At 35.7% G+C, this 22,141-nt stretch overlaps 1 protein-coding gene across 1 annotated transcript in view; it reads right to left on the reverse strand.

Annotated features, from left to right (window-relative positions):
- IQUB (IQ motif and ubiquitin domain containing) overlaps nucleotides 1-22,141 on the reverse strand; it is a 116,594-nt gene that overhangs the window by 19,076 nt on the left and 75,377 nt on the right. Inside the window, exons 8-10 of the mRNA XM_004478243.5 lie at nucleotides 19,762-19,937; nucleotides 13,313-13,483; nucleotides 8,613-8,789 (exon numbers count right to left, since the gene is read on the reverse strand). Of these exons, the coding sequence (XP_004478300.2) occupies nucleotides 8,613-8,789; nucleotides 13,313-13,483; nucleotides 19,762-19,937 (524 nt within the window). The remainder of the gene's footprint in view (nucleotides 1-8,612; nucleotides 8,790-13,312; nucleotides 13,484-19,761; nucleotides 19,938-22,141) is intronic.

Genomic DNA, 22,141 nt, shown 5'->3' on the forward strand with positions numbered 1-22,141 from the left:
TTAATACCCCTCCAAAAAATTGTATTTCTAAACATTTTTAAAGAGCAATCTGAAATTGAAATTAAGAAAAAAATCCCTTCATAATAATATCAAAAAGAATAAAATACTAAGGAATAAATTTAACAAAAGAAATGTTTAAAATGTAGTTACATTCTGAAAACTACAAACCATTGTAGAAAGCAATTAAGGATCACCCCATATTTACAAATTAAAATATTACATTGTTAAGGTGGCAATACTCCCCAAAAGGACTATAGATTCAACATAACCTGAACTAGAATCCCAACTGACTTTTTCTTTTAGAAACTGATTAGCCAATTCTAAAATTAGTATGGAATTGCAAGGGACACAGAATAGCTAAAGGAACAAAGAATGAGAACTCACAATTTTATTTAAACTTAAAACAAAGCAATGAAAATCAAGACACTGTGGTACTGGCACAAAGACAGACATATAGATCAATTGGAATATAATGAAGAATCCAGAAATAATCCTATACATCAACTGTCAACTGACTTTCGGCAAGTGTGCCAAGAGCATTCAAAGGGGAATGAATAGCCTCTTCAACAAATGGTTCTAGAACAACTGGATGCAAAATAATGTAGTTGGATCCTTATTTCACACTGTATACAAAGATTAACTCCAAATAGATCAAATACCTAAATGTAAAAATTCTTAGAAAAAAACAAAAGAGGGGTAAATCTTTATGACCTTGGATTTAGCGAAGGATTCTTAGATCTTCTAACAAAAGTACAAACAACAAAAGAAAAAACAGATAACTTGGACATCATTAAAATTTAAAACTTTTGTGCTTTACCATTGAGAAAATGAAAAGACAACCTACAGAATGGAGAAAGTATTTGCAAAACATATATCTATCTGGTAAAGGACTTTTATCTAGAATATAAAAGACCTCTTATAATTCAATAATAAAAAGACAAATAACCTAATTTTAAAAGCAGGCAAAGGATCTGTATAGATATTTCTCCAAAGAACATAGATAAATGGCCAATATGCACATGGAAAAAAAAATGTTTGTCATCATTGGTCATCAGGGTAATGCAAATCAAAACCACCAATCAGACATTATTTCATACCCATCAGGATGGACCCAAATAAAAAAGTTGGATAATGACAAGTGTTGGTAAAGTGGAAGACTTCGCTGCTGGTAGGAAAGTGAAATGGTTCAACTGCACTGGAAAACAGTCTGGTCATTCCTCAATTTAAGACAGAGTTACCATATGACCCAATAATTTCACTCTCAGATACATAATAAGAGAAAGGAAAACATATGTCCATTCAAAAATTTATACATGAATGTTTATCGAAGCAATATTCATGATATTCAAAGGTGAAAACTCAAATGTAATCAACAGAACAAATGAATAAACACATTATGATATATCCGTACAATGGAATACTATTCACTATAAAAATGAAGTACTGATACATGCTATAATATGGGTAAACCTTGAAAACAGTATGCTAAAAGAAAGAAGGCAGTCACAAAAGACAACTCATATGAAAGTCCAGAATAAGAAAATCTATGGAGACATAAAGTGGAATTATGATTGCTTATGGCTGGAGGGAATGTGGGTGATGGTAGTAGGGCAGTGATAGCTAAAATGTATTGGGTTTCTTTTTGAGGTAATGACAATGTTCTAAAATTTCCCATGGTGATGGTTGCACTATCTGTGAATGTATTAAAAACCATTTAACTGTATACCTTAAATGGGTGAATTGTATGGTATGTGAATCATATCACAATAAAGCTGTTTAAAAAATAAAAAATGATAAAATTTCTAGAAGAAAACACAGAAGAAAATCCTTGTATCTTGGGTTAGGCAAAAATTTCTTAGATAGAAAGCCAAAAGCATAATCACTTTTTAAAAAAAGGATAAATTAGATTTCATCAAAATAAAAAAGTCTGTTCCACTAAAGATAATATTAGGAGAATGAAAGATAGCCCACAGGCTGATATAAAATATTTTCAAATCATATATATGACAAAAGACTTACCTGCAGCATATGTAAAGAATTCTCAAATTCAATTATAAGAAAACAAAAGAATAAAAAAAATAGCAAAAGACATATAGAGACACTTCACTGAAAAGATACATAGATGAAATAAGTGCATAAAAATATTATTGGCCTTTGGAAAATGCAAATTAAAACCATAATGAGAGGGGGAAGGAGAGTATATGGATAAGGAGGGCATGTAAGTAAAATAAAAATAATAATGTAATAACACTACGCATCTTTTAGAATTTCCAAAATTACAATAACAAGGATTCAGAGCAATTGGAACTCTCACACACTGCAGTGGGAATACAACACAGTACAACCAGTTTAGAAAATAGTTTGGCATCTTTTATAATGGTAAACATATACCTGCCATATGACTCAGAAATCCTAATTCCTAGGTATTGACAAAAAAAATAAGAACTTATGCTAACACAAAAATTTAGAATCAAATGTTTGTAGTGAGTTTATTTATAATAGCCCCAAACTGTAAACAACCCAAACAGCCTACAACTGGTGAATGGATAAACTGTGGTCTACCCAGACAATAGAGTATGACTCAGATATAACAACAAATTACTGATAGACTAAAAAATATAGATGGACATCAAATACACTATACTAAGTGAAAGAAATCAAATTCCAAAGGTTACATATAATATGCTTCCATTTATATGACAATTTGGAAAGGTAAAACTAAAGAAACAAAATGCTAATCAGTGGCTGTCTGGCACTGGGGAGTCAGGGGAAAGGTTGAATACAAAGTGGCAGCATGAAGGAATTTTGAGTGAGTGATAAAACTATTCCTTATCTTAATTGTATTAGTTGGTTACATGACTCTCTACATTTGTTAAAACTCACAGAACTATACATCAAAAAGAGTTAATTTTACCAAACATAAATTCACAGAGTGAATATAAATGGTATAATATGTGAAACGGTAGATGCAAAATTGTATTATATTACTGCAAACATAAAAACTGGGTAAGAAGGATTGTGAGAAGATGGCAACGGACTAACAGGCAGAGCTCAGTGCTCTCACAAAGACAACTGAGAAAGAGCCAAAAGCTGTCCGAGGGACATGCTTTGAGGGTCAGCACACCAGGATAGTGCTACACAACTTCCAGGACAGAGACAAGCCAAAATGACAAACGTGAGTTACCAAGCTCTCGCCGCAGGGAAGGGCTCCCCTTCCTTACCCCCAAGATATTAAGCTGGGGTAAAATCCCTGGCTCACTGCAGCTGACTGAAAGAGGAACAGACATCGTCCTCCCTGTCAGCTGTTTCAAGGGAAAAGGGAGAGAAGTGAATTTGGCCAACAGAGCCTGCTTTCAATCTCAGCTCTGGAGATTCAACACAAGAACACGGGAAAACCCAGACTGAAACACCTCTGTGGAAAGGTGCGCTGAGAAGCACCATCTGCTGGCCATTCTAGAAATTGCATAGACAAAAACTATGATACTCTCTATATCCTACCCCGGGAGAAAATCTTCATCCCATTAGTGAGTCCCTGGTCTGATTTTGATAACTTAAGTTAGGCAATTTTAAAGACTTAGAGTAAGTTGAACCAAATACCAAAGAAGAGCTGTGGAAAAACAACAACAACAACAACAATAGGCAAGAGAGAAAAACTGGCCATTAGAGTAAATTCACCAATTCAGATGCCTACACATCAGCAAAAAAAAAAAAAAAAGCTGAAGATTAATTTGTACAGAAGTGGTAAAAAAAATTATTTGTAAATCTTTGGAAGTGAATAGGAATGGTTAAAGCATATCATGGTGTTTGTAACGAGCAGTGCTATTGATTGGGTATGACAGTGGTTGAAAGGGAAAGCTAAAAACATGGGACTTAGACAATAAAAACTCATGTAAAACACAAATATGGGTGATATTGCATACATAGACTGTTTTTTACAAAATATTCAAATATACTAGAGAAAAGGAAAAAGAATAGGAGCTATATATGGCAGGAAAAGCATAGAGCGTTTTAGTTGTTTGTTTTTGTTTATTAGTATTATTATTGGAAAAATGAAAGTAATCTAAGAATGACTGAAGTGATGAATGCACAAATATGTGATTACAGTAAATACCACTGTACCCTTTAGGTGGATTTATGCTTTATTAATAAGTATTAATAAAATTGATTTGTTAAGAAAAAAATATATAAATATATCTATATATAATTAATGAACCATCCTTGTACCATTTCAAGGGAAAACAAATAAGCAAGCAAACAAACAAAATAAAAACTGCGAAATGTAGAATACATTTTTGTAGCCCAGTCTTAGGAACAATAAAGAATTTGGGGGAGGAAAGAAGTTAAGCTGCCCTGAATGATCCAGTAGTAATTCAATGATTCTTTTCACTTTGGCAATAGCCATGTAACACTCTTTCAAATACAATCCAACAGCAAATATTATAAATAGTTAATTATCTCATTTACTGAAAAAAAAAGTAACTCAATTGAACTGAATACACACCAGTTTGCATGTTTCAAAGGAGGGAAAAACAGGAGCAAGAGCATTCAAATAGTAATTCTTGGAAAGAAATGAATGACAATTTTAACTCAATGGTATTCACCTATTGTTATGTTTTGATAGAGCATAAATTAGATTTTTATGTGACCATTAGTATATATACAGGTTGTTAATGTAGTTTCCTACTTTGGGAATACTTGTTTAATCTAACTCTTCATTATTTACCCCTGGATTTTCATAGTAACAAAATTTATTCATAAGTACCCATAAGGACTTATGCCGGGTGGGGGGGAGGGGGGAGGCAGGAATCTATGTTATTTTATAATAGGCCCCTGAGTTCAGGAAGAACCCTTTATGTAGTAATTTTTATATTTTAGTAGTTGAACTAAACAAAATCCTTGTTAATTTCCAGTTTGCATCCTACAAAAGTTAAAACTCTACCTTTAATTATTAACATGCCTAACTTTAAAGTTGAAGTAAGGGAGCAAGAAGATGCAGGATGCTTTACTTGCAGACACGAGTGGAGGATAGAAAGTCAAAGGTGGCTCTAAAGTCAGCAGTAAGAGACAAGAAATGTGATTGGGCCCTCTAAGAGAGAGAAAGAAATGGGAAGGATAAAAGACAGAAGGGGCGGTAGTGAGACCCAAAAAGTGTTGAAGGCAAGGTAAATACTCTGAGCTGTGAGTAACTCATTAGAATCTATTGTTAAACTTAAAAAAAAAAGGTCCTGAGATTCATCTATTCCAGCACTGAAAATAGAAACAAAGTGCAAGCCAACATATAATTTAAAATTTTCCAGTAACCACATTAAAAAAGTAAAAATAAAAAAATAAAAAAACTGGTGAAATTAATTTTAATAATATATTTTATTTAGCTGAATATATGCAAACTTTTAACATTTCAGCCTGTCAATCCCACATAAGGAAGTATTCATAGTGTTTACAGCAGCTCTGTTCATAATTGCCAAAATTTGGAAGCAACCAACGTGCCCTTCAATAGAAAATGGATAAACTGTGGTACATTCATACAATGGTGTATTCTTCAGTATTAAAAAAAAAAAAAAGGAGCTATCAAGATACAAAAAAGACATGGAGAGGCCTTAAGTGCATATCGCTAAGAGAAAGAAGTTAGTCTGACAAAGCTACCACTATATGATTCCAATTATAAGGAATGCTTGAAAAGGCAAAATGACAGAGTTAGTAAAAAGATCAGGAGAAAGGAGGGAAGGATGAATAGAGGGAGCACAGGGCTTTTTTAAGGCAGTGAAACTATTCTTCATGACACTGTAACAGTGGATACATGAAATTGTATGCTTGTCAATACCCATAGAACTGTACAGCACAAAGTGTGAACCCTAATGTAAACTATGGCCTTTAGTTAATAATAATAAATCAATATTCAATCATCAATTGTAACAAATGTACCACACAAAAGCAAGATGTTAATAATAGGGGAACCTGTGCAAGGGGAAGAGGGAGTATATGGGAACGATCAGAACTTTCTGTGTAGTTTTTCTGCAAACCTGAAACTTCTCTAAAAAGTAAAATCTATTAAAAATTTAAAAAGTAAAAGTATTCATGAGATAGTTTATATTCCTTTTTGCCTGTTAAGTCTCCAATTTCCTGTGCTTTTTATATTTATAGCATATCACATTGCAAAAGTTTTTGTATTCATATTTCATAAAATTTATAGTTGATAAAGTTAGAGTCTCATACCTAAGTTGTTCCAAACATACTTAAAAGTTTTCAGCTAATTGAACTGAACAACAGTTTCAGATTTTAAATGTAAATTAATTAAAATTAAATTAAATTAAAAATTTAGTTCTTTCATAGCACAAACCATAGTTACATATAACTTGTGGCTACCCTATCACAGCATAGGTAGTTCTTAACGGGGCCAGAACTGGCCCTTAGGGAAGATTATGGAAATGTGTGGACATGTTTACTTATTTATATATTTATTTTGAACTGTTATCACAATGATTGCACACCATGGACATTTAGTGGAGGGGTGGTCAGAGATGCTGGACACCCTGCAATATAAACGACAGTCCTGCATGACAAAACGTTGTCCCACATCCTAGACTCTAACATAGGTAAAACTCCTGTTTATAATTATCCAAGCCTAGATCTAGCTGTTTATTATTGGTTTATTATGGATTGTGGGGAGTGGAGAGCTTAGCCTTAATATGCAATCAATTTTTGAGGACCGAAAAATGCATGTAAATCAAGGGAAGTTTGTACTTTGTTTTGTTCTGAACTCTACCAAAAATTGCCCACCATTTTGGAAAATTGTTTCACTGATTGAAATGCTGCTCCTCTACAGACAGCATCTATAGCTACTGCATTCACAGGTTCCTATGCATAGGCAGAGCAACTGACTAAGTCATGGCATCTTGTTGGAAATCACATCCAAGTATTTGCGTATTAAAATGTATTGTATCTTAATATCAATTACTTTCCTTTTATTTCTTTCTATCAGTCCACTGCCACTGTATTGGCTTTTTAAAATATACTTGCTGGTAGATTATTTAATCTATTACGTCTATTCCAGAATAGTAAAGGGGTGTTACAAAATACATGTTACTGAAAGACTACCATGTCTGATGCCTTGAGAATCGTTGCTCTAGTAAAGAAGTCTGGTTGGTTCTCCCTGCAGTGGAGACTCGGCCAACTGCAGGGAGGAGAGTGGACTGAGGCGAATCACAGAACACTCCAGGAACTGATGTGGCAGTGTCACTCCAGAGGACAGGAAAGAGCTACTTCAATTAATGAAACATGGACCTTGTTTCTACTCAACGCAAAACACTGTGCTGGGGATAGGTCTACAGCAGTGACCCAAACCAACGTGGGTCTGCTCCCAAGGAGCTCACAGTTTGGTGTGGGAAAAGATGTAAGTCTGGAGAGGTGGGGGTCAGGTCAAAGCAGGTGAGAATAATCAGCTGGTCAGAGCTACGCCCAATACATTTCAAATGTCCCCACTAGCAGCTTGTCCAGATTAATTGATCTAGAAAAACATAACAGGATGCTAAATGTCCTGCAAAATTAATACTGTATTTAATTTTCTTCAAATTTATATCAACTTACAAAATGTATGCAAAAATACAAATAATAAATGGGCACATCTTTTGTAAAACTTTAAAAAGTGAGTAAGTCTACAGAGAAGGAATAGAAGGTTGCTTAGACAAATAAAATGCTAAACTGAATAAGAAACAATATAATGGGAAATGTTTGGGGGTTTTGATGTTTTCTAATATTCTTTTTGAAGCACAATTAAATTTTAAAAATGTAATTAAAAAGAAAATATGTGAATTTTAAATAATTTTTATATTTTCTAAAAATTTTGACTAAATATTGAGATCTTATTTATGTCAAAAAAGCTAAATTAATTATAACTCTAAAAATAACATTGGAATAAAAACACTATTTAGAGTTGTTAGTAGGCCCCCAGGGACTTTACTAAAAAGTTTTAAATAATTTTGCATGGTAAGAAGGCAATGAGGCACTTATATTGACTTTAAAGAACAATATCCCCACAGAAACCTAAGCATGTTGGAGTTGGAGAAGATAGCTTAATTTGAATGTGTTACAGTTAAAGTTATCACAGTATATCTACATGGATCTATTCAGTAATAATTATATCTATGTGATAAGTATTATAAGGGGACCAAACATGGTACAATGTGGAATCTCAGAGAATAAAGAGCTGAACTCTCTCTGAGACCTCATGAAGTAGGGGCATGTGAGTTGACTTAAAAAATGAATAAGAGTTGGCTGGGTAAAAAGAAGGAAGAACTTTCCAGGTAGAAGGAAGAGAACACACATAAGTTTGATGGTATGAGCCATCATGATGATTCAACATAACGCCTTATTCAACTGGAAATCTGGTTCAAGTTTAGGAAAGAATTAAAGATTGGAAATACAGACCCAGAAGTTAAATGAACAAGTTTAGTTTATCAACATAAAAATAATCACTCAAAGTCAATTTCATCCATATGGAGTTCTTCCATGTGGATTCCCAAGTAAAGCATTATAGCAAAATTTGAATATACTTCAACTAACTGGATGACTTCTCAAGATTTTGAGAAAGGTATGTAGAGAAAAGAGAAGAGTACCTTAAGGTGTCTTACAACTTCAGGATTAAACAAAGGTGTTTTGATATAATGAAAAAAGAGCGTTGCAATTCTTTTTCTGAGTCCTTCAAGGTTATGATGTTTGACTCCTCTCATCATAAGGTCAACTTCTCTGTCAATCAATTCTAGAATTTCCTGAGTCAATTTACATTCATGTTCCTAAACAATGAATAAAAATATTCAGTGTAGAATTTTTAAAATCATTAATTACATTTTCAAAATTACCACCCAAAACAAACCAAAAACTAGACTCCAAAAGAAATGAAACATTACTCTTAGGCATATAAAATGATACAACTATTTTGGGAAAAATTGCATAGTTATCTAGCAGAGATGAAAATAAACATAATCTACAATCAAGCAATTCCACTCCTATGTGCCTTAGAGAAACATGCAGACAGGGAAATGGACTTGGCCCAGTGGTTAGGGCGTCCGTCTACCACATGGGAGGTCTGCAGTTCAAACCCTGGGCCTCCTTGACCGGTGTGGAGCTGGCCCATGCGCAGTGCTGATGCGCGCAAGGAGTGCCATGCCACGCAGGGGTGTCCCCTGCGTACAGGGAGCCCCACGCAGGGGTGTCCCCCGCGTAGGGGAGCCCCACACGCAAGGAGTGCACCCCGCAAGGAGAGCCGCCCAGTGTGAAAGAAAGTGCAGCCTGCCCAGGAATGGCGCCGCCCACACTTCCCGTGCCGCTGAGGACAACAGAAGCGGACAAAGAAACAATGACGGAGCAAATAGACACAGAGAACAGACAACCGGAGGAGGGAGTGGAATTAAATAAATAAATAAATCTTTTAAAAAAAAAAAAAAAGAAACATGCAGACAGAAACATTGTTCAAAGTAGTCTAAATTTTAAAACATCAAATATCCATAAATAAATTTATCAGATAAATAAATTATGGTTTATTCATACAATATAATATTTGGTAGGGGGAAAATAGTATATGATAGGGGAAATGAATGAGCTACAGCTATATACAATAATGAGCTTGGATCTCACAATTAATATTGAGCAAAAGAAGCAGGGCACAAAGTAATACATTTGGTATAGTTCCTCTTAAATTCAACAATAGGCAAAACTAAACCATTTTGGTTAAGGAAGTATACAGAGGCTTTAAAACTAAAGAAAAATCAAGGGAATGACTACCATAAAAGTATGTATGGTAACCCCTTCCTTAGGAGGAGTGGTGGGTTGAGATTGGGAAAGGACAATGGGGACCCTAGAAAGGTTGGTAGCATCCTGTTTTTGGATCTGAGTGGTGATTACAGTTTTTTGGCTTCAAAATATTTGTTTAACTGTAAATATATGTTTTATGCATTTTTCTTCATGTTCATTATAGTTTACAATACTCTTTAAATTAAGTAATAGAAATGAGTTGTGGTTGAATGTGAAATCCCCAGGTAAGAGTTAATAGAAGCATTAAAAAGTAGTATTAATAAAATAGATTTAAGTTCCTCAATTGCCCAGGGGTGGACTAGAAGAAACATGCCTTGAATGAAAGAGTCAGAAGGTAAGCCAGTAACTGTAAAATCATACATATTTGATGAAGCTTAATACAAGTGTCTATATAAGGGGTCCTCAACCCTGGAGGCACATTAGAAAGACCTGGGGGTAATATTAAAACATTGTGAAATTTCCTTCACACTTGAGATTCTAATTTAAGTGCTCTGAAATGGTATCCAGATATCATATAATATTTATATTCTCTTTCTCTCAAACTCTTCAGGTAATTCTAATATGTTCACAGATTTAAGAACCACTGGTTTGTATTAATAATTGTCATAAAAATAATAGTTATTAATTATTGAGGGCCACATATTTGTAAGGCCCAATGACTCAAATACACTGACCATGCAATTATCCAACCCATTGCTTACATATAATCTTAAAATAGTTAATACAGATGATCATTCAGAAGCAACCTATATCTCTATGAAATTAAGTGAAATGAGCATCTGGCAAGTGTCTTATTTAGATAACTCAAAGCATAATTCAGAAGCCAAGTATTTTTAGCTGAATTGCCCATTTAATTTATTAATATTGACAGAAGTATATGCCCAATATTACTTTCAATTTGAGCTGAAAAACACAAGTGCTATACCAATGGTCCTAATGACTCTTGGGTTTCCCCTTTATTTAGGAATATAGAAAATATACCCTCCATAGTGAATGCTGTAGTGTGCTGCCTGGATTACCTCTACTTTAGGACTTCAGTGCTCATTCTCCCAGCAACTAATAGGGTTGGCACTCTCAGCTGAGCCCCTTTGGGATTGCCCTCAGCTGAAGATAGCTGCCTCAGCTAAGAAGAACTGCCTAACCAAAGGTTGCACTTTCTTCCCAAGGGATAGCCTTCATCAAATTAATAATCAATTTGGTAGTATCAAGGCTTGATCCCCCAGTGAAAATAAGGGTATACAGGGGCCAGAAAATAAATGGCGTCCTGATCCAGATCAAGTTCACAATGTGCCCACTGGGTTCACAGACTTCCCAGTGGTCATTTCCCTGGTCCCTGAATGTATAATTGGAATAGAATATATGGCAGTTGGCACAGAGTTCCCCCACTTGGCTCCTTGGCTTGTGGGGTAAGAGCTGGGGTGATGGGGAAGGTCAAGTGGAAGCCCTAAGCTAGGAACCAAAGAAATGGCAGTAGAAATGGCCACTATTACTATTTGAGGAATATTTACTGTCCCTGCAACTGTGGGCTCTTCAAATTTAGATATCCTGCTTTCTAGAAAGAGAATGATTCTACCAGAAAACACAGCAAGAGTCCTATTATGTTTTAAACTATTGCCTAGGCTCCACAGACCAAGAGACCTGGGGGCAAGGAAGGATATCACCATCTTAGCAGAGGTAATTGACCCTGATCTTTAAAAAGTAATAGGGCTTTTATTTTCCAATGGGAGAAAGGAAAAATATATTTGGCACTGGGTAATGGGTACTTCTTGGTATATCCTTGCCCAACAGTAAATGGAAGTGTAGCAGCCTCAGCCTGAGAAGAACATGGTGACATGATCTCTTAAAGTGTGGGTCACCCAACAGGTAGGTCACCTAGATCAGCCAAAGTGCTAGTTGAAGGTAAAGGAAATCTATAATGGGTAGTAGAGGAGAAAGTAAATGAGCATCTGTTGTGGCCTCAAAACCAATGGCAGGGTAGCTGATATGGCTCAAGCAGTTGAGTGCTCCCATTTGGGAGGTGGGTTCAGTTCCCAGTGCCTCCTAAAGAAGACAAACAATGAGCAGACACCAAGAAAAATCAATGAGCAGACAATGAGCAAAAACAATGAGCAGACAACAAGAAAAACACAACAATAAGCAGACAATGAGCAAAAACAAACAACAAGTAAAAAACAAAAACAAAAACAAGCAAGTCAATGAGCAAAAACAAAAAGGAGGAGCAGGGAGCAGATGTGGCTCCAGTAGTTGAGCACCTGCCTCCCACATGGGAAGTCCCACATTCAGTTCCCAGTGCCTCCTATATAAAAAACAAACAAACAAACAACAACAACAAACAGACAATGAACAGACAACTAGAACAAACAATGAGCAAACAGATGAGGGAGCCATTCTAAGGGGGGTGAGGTTGGGGAACCAATGGCAACCAATGACAGTAAGAAGCTGTAGTTTTTCTCACTAACCTTGCTTTTGTCATTTTTCCAAGGGGAGAAACAAAGGCATATCCAAATCCTGAAGGAGCTGCAGCTAAAACTTACATGAAATAAGTGGATCCAAGCTGCAATATGTGGAGTAGATTGCCCTTTCCAGACCTGGAATATTGTTGGCTGACAACTCTCAAATGAGTCCCTCTCTGAGAATTGCTCTTGGATGATGAGAAATTCCTCATCCAAGGTCACACCTCCTTCCTGGGGGCAGCCTGCATCCAATAAATGGTCATTGCAGGGGTATAATACCTGGTGCTCTTGCATCAATGCAGGATAACTCTAAAGGGCCTTCCCAGTTTGAGTTTCTTGTGAGATTGGCTGAATTCATTGTTGCAAATACACCAAGTTTAATTTCTTCATCTGCCTGATCCTGCTTACTCTACTCCCTCACAAGTTACTCCAAAGAGCACTCTCCAATAAACTTCCTATATGCAAATCCACATTTCTGGAAACTTTGCCTGTAACATCCAATAATTCCATTTTCATTAAAAGTTGAATTGAAAATTCAGAAAATCTAGGAGTGGATGTAGCTCAGTAGTTTGAGCACCCAAGTATGAGATAACAGTTCAATCCCCAGTACCTTCTAAAAAAAAAATCAATCATTGATGAGATCAAAAAAAAGTAAAAATACTTATACCAAAGTTGTTTTAAAATTGCTAAAAAATGTTTCCATTGAAAATGGCAAAATATGTAGACAATAATTGCTGTCTTATTGAACTGAACTGAGTTGAATATTGATCTCATGCATATACTTGCATTCATTACACAGATAAGGATATATTTATAATATTCATTATGCTATATTTATATTCATTATGTATCATAAAATAGTTTGAGAGCTTTTAGAGAAATATTAATGCACATACCATATCCCTCCCAAATTATACCAAAAACAATATAGCCATTGATTAAAAAAACCTGCTAAGTACATTTATTAATTTATAATTGTTTATATTAGTATTTAATTACTAATTTTTATCAATTGTGAGCAATACCTCCACATTAAGAGAAACTTAACATACCTTCACAGTGTGTTTAAGTGTTAAGAGTATATCTAGCCTCTCATCTTGAGAGATATTTTTCAGTGTAATACACTTATAGATGTTTTGCAGCTCTCTGGCTCGGATAGTGAATTGTGTATCCATCTCAGTTATTTTCCCATCAAATGAAGTCCATGTCTTTGGAGCTGAACACTTAAAAATAATATGTTCATCATTATCAATTAATTAAAGGATAAAAAATAATTATTCTTGTTTCTTCTAATAAAGATTTACCTAAATATCATACTAATGAGTAAAAACAAGTACCCTTATGAATCAAAGTATCACTAAAAGTTAAGAAAATTAATTGAAGAATTGTAGATCATGTGAAAGTAAAACATTTTAGGAAAAAAACACACGAGAAAGCTATTCAGTCTATAAGGGTGCAAACACCAGTTCAGAAGTTTCTACTAATTCAGCTAGCATGTTGAAGGGCTTGATGGGCATATGGAATAACTCAGGACTCCCATGGAATGAAGCACACTATTTAGCATGTTTTTAAAATTATCTGTTTCATTCAATTATATTCAGAGTATGTATAAATAAATGTGCCTTGATCATGCCTTGCCAACTAAAGATAACTTCACGCAATTAAGACAATCCTCAATATGTTATGCCTAACATATAGCTAAAAGGGATTCTGCTAGTTCTGATTTGGTTATTAGCTATATTTAGCTATCTTAGTAAGGCTGCGGTCCCTGATGAAAGCTATGATTCTCACCTCTTCTCTCCAAATCAGGCGTAGTGGCTCCCAACCTAGCCCACTTCCTACATTGAGGGTTATTTACCCTGAAGCTCATCTAGAGACTCCCAAACTAAGAATTCAGAGACCAGAACTGGGGACACCAGCACGATCTTTAATGATGGTAAATCTGTCTTTGCACAGTTTCTATTCCATCCTACTGAGACTTTGAAAGAAGTTACATTCACCTAGAAATTTCACAGTGAAACTTTTTTTTGCTCTTTTATTATGTAAATATTACATAAAGCTGCTCTATTTCTTTCCCTGATTATAATCTATCATAAATAAGGCTATGTAATCATGGCTATTAATTGCTCAGATGTTAGACCTTTTTACAGGCTGATTGGTAATGATTTTGGCACTGTAGCTCCATTTATGCCATATTTGCAGCCATTTAAATGTTAGATTTAATATAATATAAAATTTAAATAAAAGCTCTATGTACTGGAACAAATGACCAGGAATGTAGAATTGCCAAATAGAAGCATAATATAAGACTGTATTTAGAGTGCCAGTACTATGAGGAATTTTAAATTTATAGCTTCAATTTGCCTTTGACTTTTTACATTTCATATTCACTAAATTACATTAAGAACCACAAAGCTACCTCTTAAACACAACTATATTTGATATACTTTGAAAGTAATGGCATTATTTTCTGATCAAAACCAAAGTGAATGTTGTTCAAAGCCAGAAACCTTCATCAGAAACTAGATTCTCTTTTGTAGTTTTTTGTTTTAGAGAAGTTGTAGTTTTACAGAAAAATCATGCATAAAATACAGATCCCATATACTACCCTATTATTAACACTTTGCATTAGTATAGTACATTCATTACAATTAATGAAAGAACATTTTTATAATTGTACCATTAACTATATCCATCTTCTACAATAGGGTTCACTGTTTATGTTGTACAGTCTTATGTTGTTTTTATTTTATTTTAGTAACATATATATCCTAAAATTTCCCCTTTTAACCACATTCAAATATATAATTCATCATTAATTACATTCACAATGTTGTGCTACCATCTTCATCCATTACAAAAACATTTCCATCAGTTCTAGTTTTAATCCAGTAAGTGTGAAGCTGCAGTCCTAGAATTAATATTTTATCATTTAATTATCATTCCTCAGAAATAAGAAAGATATTTTTTAAATAGATACAGCTTTGTTTTAAGATAATCTCAAAGTGTTGATGTTTCATGCTTGTTTCAAAGCTCTTTTAGAAAGTTATAAGGAATAAAAAATCTTATGTTAACTTTCACATGCAGTATTCTAAAGTCTAATGTCTCAATCTGTGCATGTACTTTCCTCAGGATGGCTCCATTAAATGTAATTTCCTTTCTTCCAGTAATGTGGACAAAATCTTTTGCACTGGAGGCTGATAACTTTTTCCATTTGTTATAATCCAAGCCCAAGAATAAGTATTTAGCTCATTGGTAATACGTTATGATATAGCCATATCTTGAATTTTTGCAAATATAGCCACATCTAAATCCTCCCTGGCCTTCAATAATTCTAACCCCACCTCTTCCACGAAATTCCTTTAACTATAACAGTTTGAACCAACAATATCATTCAAATATGATATTCTATTGCCCTTGTAAAGAGTGGAATAGAATATCACATATGTACTTGTATTTTTCTTTTAGTCACTCAGTGCAATGAAATTTGGACCCAAATTGCTCTATAATTGTTTGATATTTAATTCCATTTCTCTCAAAAGATTATAAGCAAAAAACTCTCATGTAGTTCTTCTGTGTATCTCACAGTGCCTACAGTACTCATTCATTCATTCAATAAATTTTTATTGAGTGTTAAATATATCTTAGTCAATGTACAAGCACTGAGTAAACTACTGCCCTGATTTCAAGAGATTTCAAATCTAATGAAATGTAAAGATAAGGAAAGAAGTGAATAAAATAAAAGACTATGCATGATGATTGCATCCAAATAGGTAATTATGGGTTGCTATGAAGCACTTAGGAAAGCCACTTAACCAGGTTTAGAGTGGTGAAAAGAAAACAGTATCTAAGATGAAACCTGAAGAATAACTAGGAGTTTGTGAGACTAAAGAGAACTGAGTGAGGCAATCAAACAATCTTTGCTTTGAAGTTCTAGTCTCTAGGTGCTGGCACTGAGAAGATGTAAAAATCTGTTCAGCAAAGCTGTTTTTATACTTGGATGTATTGCTGCCTACAATAATAACTTAATCCTCAAGTCTAGGTTTCTTTGATTTCAGGACTTAAGGTATATTTTCACCGTGAGGCAAGAATATGTCAGCTTTGCTTATTTCTCATTCTTATTTCCTTTACTCTTTGAGTATTCTGGCTGCAATAAGAGATGTACAACAATCATGTTCTTAAATTACTTCAGAAAATAGGAGTGTAATAAATCCCATTTAGCTGCCAACAGATGAGACAGCACAGACTCTGGAGAGAAACAGAAGAACAGCAGGAAGACACATTTCAGGGAAGGTAAAGCAGTGAAGTAACAAAAACCTTGAGAGCAGCGGGCTTCAGTAAGAGAAAAGAAATGACTGCAGAGTAACTCTTTTCTTCCTCCTAAATTAGTTCTCAAGTACTAAGGGCACAAATTAGGAATATCTTTAACCCACCCCCACCCCGAAAGCTGCTAGGTAGTGATCCAATTTTCTTTTACGCAATAAAGAGGTTTTGTTCATCCACAGAGGATGCTCCTGTTTGAAGTGATGCTCAGAAAGAGGCAAGAAGAATCGGTTGCTTTCTAGCCTCTAAACTGTTGGCCACCTGAGTATAGAGAAAAAAACATTTAAATGACACAGCTAACATGGATTGCAGATTCTTTAGCTTGTAATTGTGATAAATGGTGAAAGAATCAAAGAGAATCAAAGAAATAAATAGCCTTGACTCTAGAGAAAACATCTTAAAGAGATTCAAGTGGTCTCTTTACACAGTTTGGGTATAGAGTACCAAAGACATTAGAAACTGGCTGGTAAGTTTTTATTTGAAGTTCTTTACCTGAATTTCTTCAACTCTGTTAACTTGTGAAATTTTAACATTTGATAACTTATGGAAGTCAATGTTTGATTTGTTAAAATTACAAATTATTTAACTAATGCTATTAAAAATCTTTAGATTAAACTAAGAACTAGAGTTTAGCACAAAATTTAAAATAAATGATTATTTCAATGCCTTGACTGAACTAATTAAAATATAATTCATTATTCCAAGAAATTCAATGTTCACAATAAAAAGATTACAAAATAAAGTATTGGATCAATAGATCACATAATATTTGGACTAAATAAGTTCAAATAAAACCAAACATCAAATTTTATTCTCCAAAGTTATTTCCAAATTATAGGAAGATAAATTTATCCCCTTACATATCTATACATTATGGTGCTAAATGTTATAATAAATGTTTTAATATCTGTGTTATGGCTCTGATGGTTAGTTTTAACATCTGAGGAAATCTGTCTTTGTCTCGTTTCAGGAATGAATTATAAGCTACCTTTTCTTTCAAATTAAAAAAACCGTCTAGGATAACAAGTTACTTCAATCAAGTTTTATGAAATTAACACATTTTACTGATTCCTCTAAGTATTAGATACAGTGCTAGACATAAAGACATTTTGGTCTTTACAACAAATCAAAACTATAAAATCTATCTTAATTGCTTTCTAAAGTATGGCATCATATATAAAAAGGTAATTAAAATGATTCTGTTTTGGAATAATGATGTATTTTCTCATTTACTATAACTCATTAGAAACAGGCCAAAAGACATTTAAAAATTAGTATTTTTAAAGAATTGATTAATTAGGTCATGTGAATTTATTGGGGCCTAACTTCAAGTGTGGCTATTCCATTCTGTGGTTGTGTTTTTCCTGCCCTAGCACAACACTTTGATCAAAGCTGAGACAAATTCCTCTTGTACCAGTCAAATGCCCATTTCCTCTGAAATGCACACTAGGCACATGAGATTAGTTGAGGTGACCCTGGACTTAGAACTCTAAGTCCAAAATCTGAGACCACAAGACGCCTTTCCCTTGATTTCTACAAATTTTTCTGGAAGACATTTCCATCCTTCCCTCAGGACAATCTGGAGAGGCTGGGTAAGTGTTGCGTTCTGGAAGATTACTCTATTAGTGGTACGGATGATGGAGGAGGGAACTGAGAAGCAAGCCTGGGGGCCAAGAGCACAATTTGGAGACATAAAGTAACCCAGATGAGAAGAAAATGCAGATTCCATGAAATCAGTATCAAACTCACACTGGCCATGACATCTTCCCAGGAGAGACAGGGAGGCATAAAGGAGGCCTATACCCCATAGCAGTTCCTCAGAGGCTTTTCATGGTCTCATATTCCGGGAGGATCACAAGGCATTCTGCCGAGACTCAAATTAGTTGCAGTTTAAGCCTTTGCCTCCTTGGCCTATTAGGATATATTCAATATCATCATCAAGGAACCATGGCAGAGCCATTTCCCTATAGGCAGTGGTAGTGGGCTGAGAAAGGAAGAAAGGAAGGAACATTAAAGATGTATTAAAGTAACAGAACAATCAGGTTGGTGACTGGATGGGGATATCAAGAATAACACACAGGTTTCTGTCTGGTACAACTGAGTAGATGAAGAAACAGTCATAGAGATAGATTATATAAATGCTACAGAACAGGATCTCTTTGGGAGTTTGGGAGATGGGGCTGGGGAGTAAAGGTCTGGGAAGATGGTGATGCAACAATAGGTGTCCTCTTGGAGCATACAAAGAGCAATGCCTGAAGGCAACCGAAATATGATTTGTAAGTTCCTAAGAAAGTTATGGCCTGGAAATGTAGGGAGTTCCAGGATTCAAGTAGTAATTAAAAGAACAGGACAAATTTAAGTCAAAGAGGAGACTCTGTAATAAGAAAGAAGAGAAGAGGGTATTTACAGTATCAAAAAATATGGTGTGTTTTCTTGAGAATGAATGATACCAAATAATAAGAATCACAGAACTAGAATCATTTATAGGCTAATATCTTGGAAAACTGCCTTTTTTTTTTTTCCTTTGGCTGGTTTAGCTTTTAATTGTTTGGAAAGATCTGATTTATAAAAGGATGTAGTCACTATGGAAACAGACTATTCAATACCAAACAGGCAGTTTCACCACAAAAGGGTAATCACTTTAGTTTTTCCTTGAATTTTATGTTTTCATGGTTTCAATAATCATATACCATTTTAGTCAGAAATTTCCAGTCAGTAATGACCTGGTGAGCAAAGGCAAAAACACTGCTCTATAGCTATTTCCCCCCGATTGCTTACTATCAGGGCATCCTAGACCCAGATGTTTCATGATGTCAATACTATGCATTTTCTTGAGGTATGCTAATTGTTCAATTTCTATAGCCAACCTAAATCTAAATGAACAGAGTCCAAGGAAGGTGGCTCCATCGTTTCTTTCATGGCCAAACCCCTTTGGTTAAGAACATGCTAATTTCATTTTACTTGTCAATCTCTATTCTAGGCTGCAGTTAAAATCTAAAGCTCTATCAGAAGAAAGGAGATGATTCTACATTTATGTAGAATTTAAAGAAATATGTCACCAAAAATGCTAAACAAAGGACATGCAAATTCTTACAGTATCATTCTCTTCTTTAATTCATTATTCAACATTTTGAAATTCAGGATACTTTCATATTTGAATAATAGATACTTCACTAACCTTATCCAAAAAAGCTTGCATCGATGCTTCCTGGTTCTCCACATCAGCGATGTATCTATGTCTACCAATGGAAGCAATTATTTGGGTCTCTTTTTCCAGAAGTTCACACAAAGCAGCTTTCCTTTCAGCTCCAGTGTAAGATTGGTTAATGTGGGTAAGTTCTTCTTGCCTCCACACTAGAGCAATAACATGAAAGATTCTTGAGTTTTAGAACCCACATCTTTAAAGAGCATTTTTAATCACCACATCCTGATGAGAATATTTTTATACAGTTTTAAACAAAATTACACATGAATAGAATCATTCGTATTACACATATGTGTAATGGTTGAAGTATTTTGTGGACCCCAGAAAATCCTGTTCCTAGAGCTAATCCGTTCCTGTGCATGTAAACCTACTGTAGGTGGGACCCTTTCATTAAATTATTTCTGTTAAGGGCCTTTGATTAGATTTGATGACCCAGGGTGGGTCTTAATCCTCTTCCTGGAGTCCTTTCTAAACCGAGGAATAAAAAGCCACAGACACAGGAAAAAAGTTGCAGAGACAGAGCAGGACTCAGAAGCTGAGAGAGAAGGCCCTGAGAGGCAGAAGTTGAAATCAACACAGAACATGGAAGCTGAGAGGAAGCCACTTTAGCCAGAAGCTAAAAGCAATGGGAAGGAGACAGGAGAGCTAAGCGGATGCTACCATAGGTCTAATCACCCAGAGCTGTGCATCTTCTGATCATGCCACCACATACCTGATGAACACATCTCTGATGATGCCTTGATTTGGACACTTTCAAGGCCTCAGAACTGTAAGCTCATAAATTAATAAACCCCCACGTAAAAGCCAACTCATTTCTGGTATATTGTTTTGGCAGCATTTAACATACTAAAACAACGTGATTTATGGAAAAAAAGGATGAAATGGAAGTTGAGAAACTTAAGGCAATAAAAGTAGAGTCAAACAAAAGCCAAAGGAAATCAGCACAAATAAGTCAAATTATGGCCATAAGTAAGTAAGCATATTCACTTCCCCAGCCAATCACCAGTGGAAGGATCAGAAAACAACAGTGTTTGGGGTTTGTAGTAGCCATGAAAATACATCACTCAGGTGTCCTTTCAAGAGAGAACCTGTTGCAAGGAGTGTAGTTAGTGAACAGCCAGCTGCAGCACTTCACATCTGCTACAGTGGTGGAGAAGATGCAACATTCTCACAGGAAGCTACCAGTCAATGACTGAGAAACATGGGGAAATCCAGGCCTGGCCATGTATAACCACCAATGGACTTTCCTGTGGTTAACTTTACACCAGATTTTCTCTTTAGACTGGCTTATAAATTCTCAGAACTGGATCAGTTTGACGCTCTCCATACCCAATCCTTTCTTTCCCTCTCTCATTTCACAGGTGTCATACCTCATCTCAATCTGAAGACTTTGTCTATTCCTGCTCCCTCTTCCCTTTATGTTTTACTTCTAACTACATCTTTGTGTCTGCTAACCTGTGCAGCCAAATTGACACCGTTTTATGTAGAATTGTTGACTTCAATTGCTTCCTTCATTCACTAACACTGAGGAAACATTTTCCATAACTTTTCTTTTCTTTTTTTAAGATTTATTTATTTATTTCTCTCCCCTTCCTCACTCCCCCCCCCTCCACTTGTCTGCTCTCTGTGTCCATTTGCTGTGTGTTCTTCTGTGACCGCTTCTATCCTTATCAGCAGAACCGGGAATCTGTGTTTCTTTTTTTTGTTGTGTCAGCTCTCCCTGTGTGCAGCGCCATTCTTGGGCAGGCAGCACTTTCTTTTGCGCTGGGCGGCTCTCCTTATGGGGCGCACTCCTTGCACTTGGGGCTCCCCTACACGGGGGAGACCCCTGTGTGGCAGGGCACTCCTTGCACGCATCAGCACTGTGCATGGGCCAGCTCCACATGGGTCAAGGAGGCCCGGAGTTTGAACCGCGGACCTCCCATGCGGTAGGTGGATGCCCTATCCATTGGGCCAAGTCCACTTCCCATCCATATCTTTTCAAAACCCTAAATTATATCAACAAAAGTTACATAGTTATAGCATTTACTCAAAACAGTGTATTACATAGTAATAATATTCATAATATTGTTGCCACCTTTCTCCACCCCTCCTCCCCTTCCAGCCCCCGCCGTCCTTCCCGCCAGTCCCGCCCATATTGCCAACCCACAATCTGCCCTCTTCCCCAGTAACTGCTTACCTCAGGTCTATCCATCAGCTTCAGCCTGTCCACAGCCGCCCCTTAGCCAGCCCTCCCTTCATCACGCCCCTCCCTCTACCCAACCCTATATAGCTAAGTGTACTTCCGTAATAAAGCAGACCTGTTCTTGCGCTCAAGCGGTCTCCGTGGTTTTTCCCCAACCGCGCGTCCCCC

This window comes from Dasypus novemcinctus, chromosome 5, assembly GCF_030445035.2.
Source record: "Dasypus novemcinctus isolate mDasNov1 chromosome 5, mDasNov1.1.hap2, whole genome shotgun sequence".
In the NCBI taxonomy this organism is placed as follows: domain Eukaryota; kingdom Metazoa; phylum Chordata; class Mammalia; order Cingulata; family Dasypodidae; genus Dasypus; species Dasypus novemcinctus.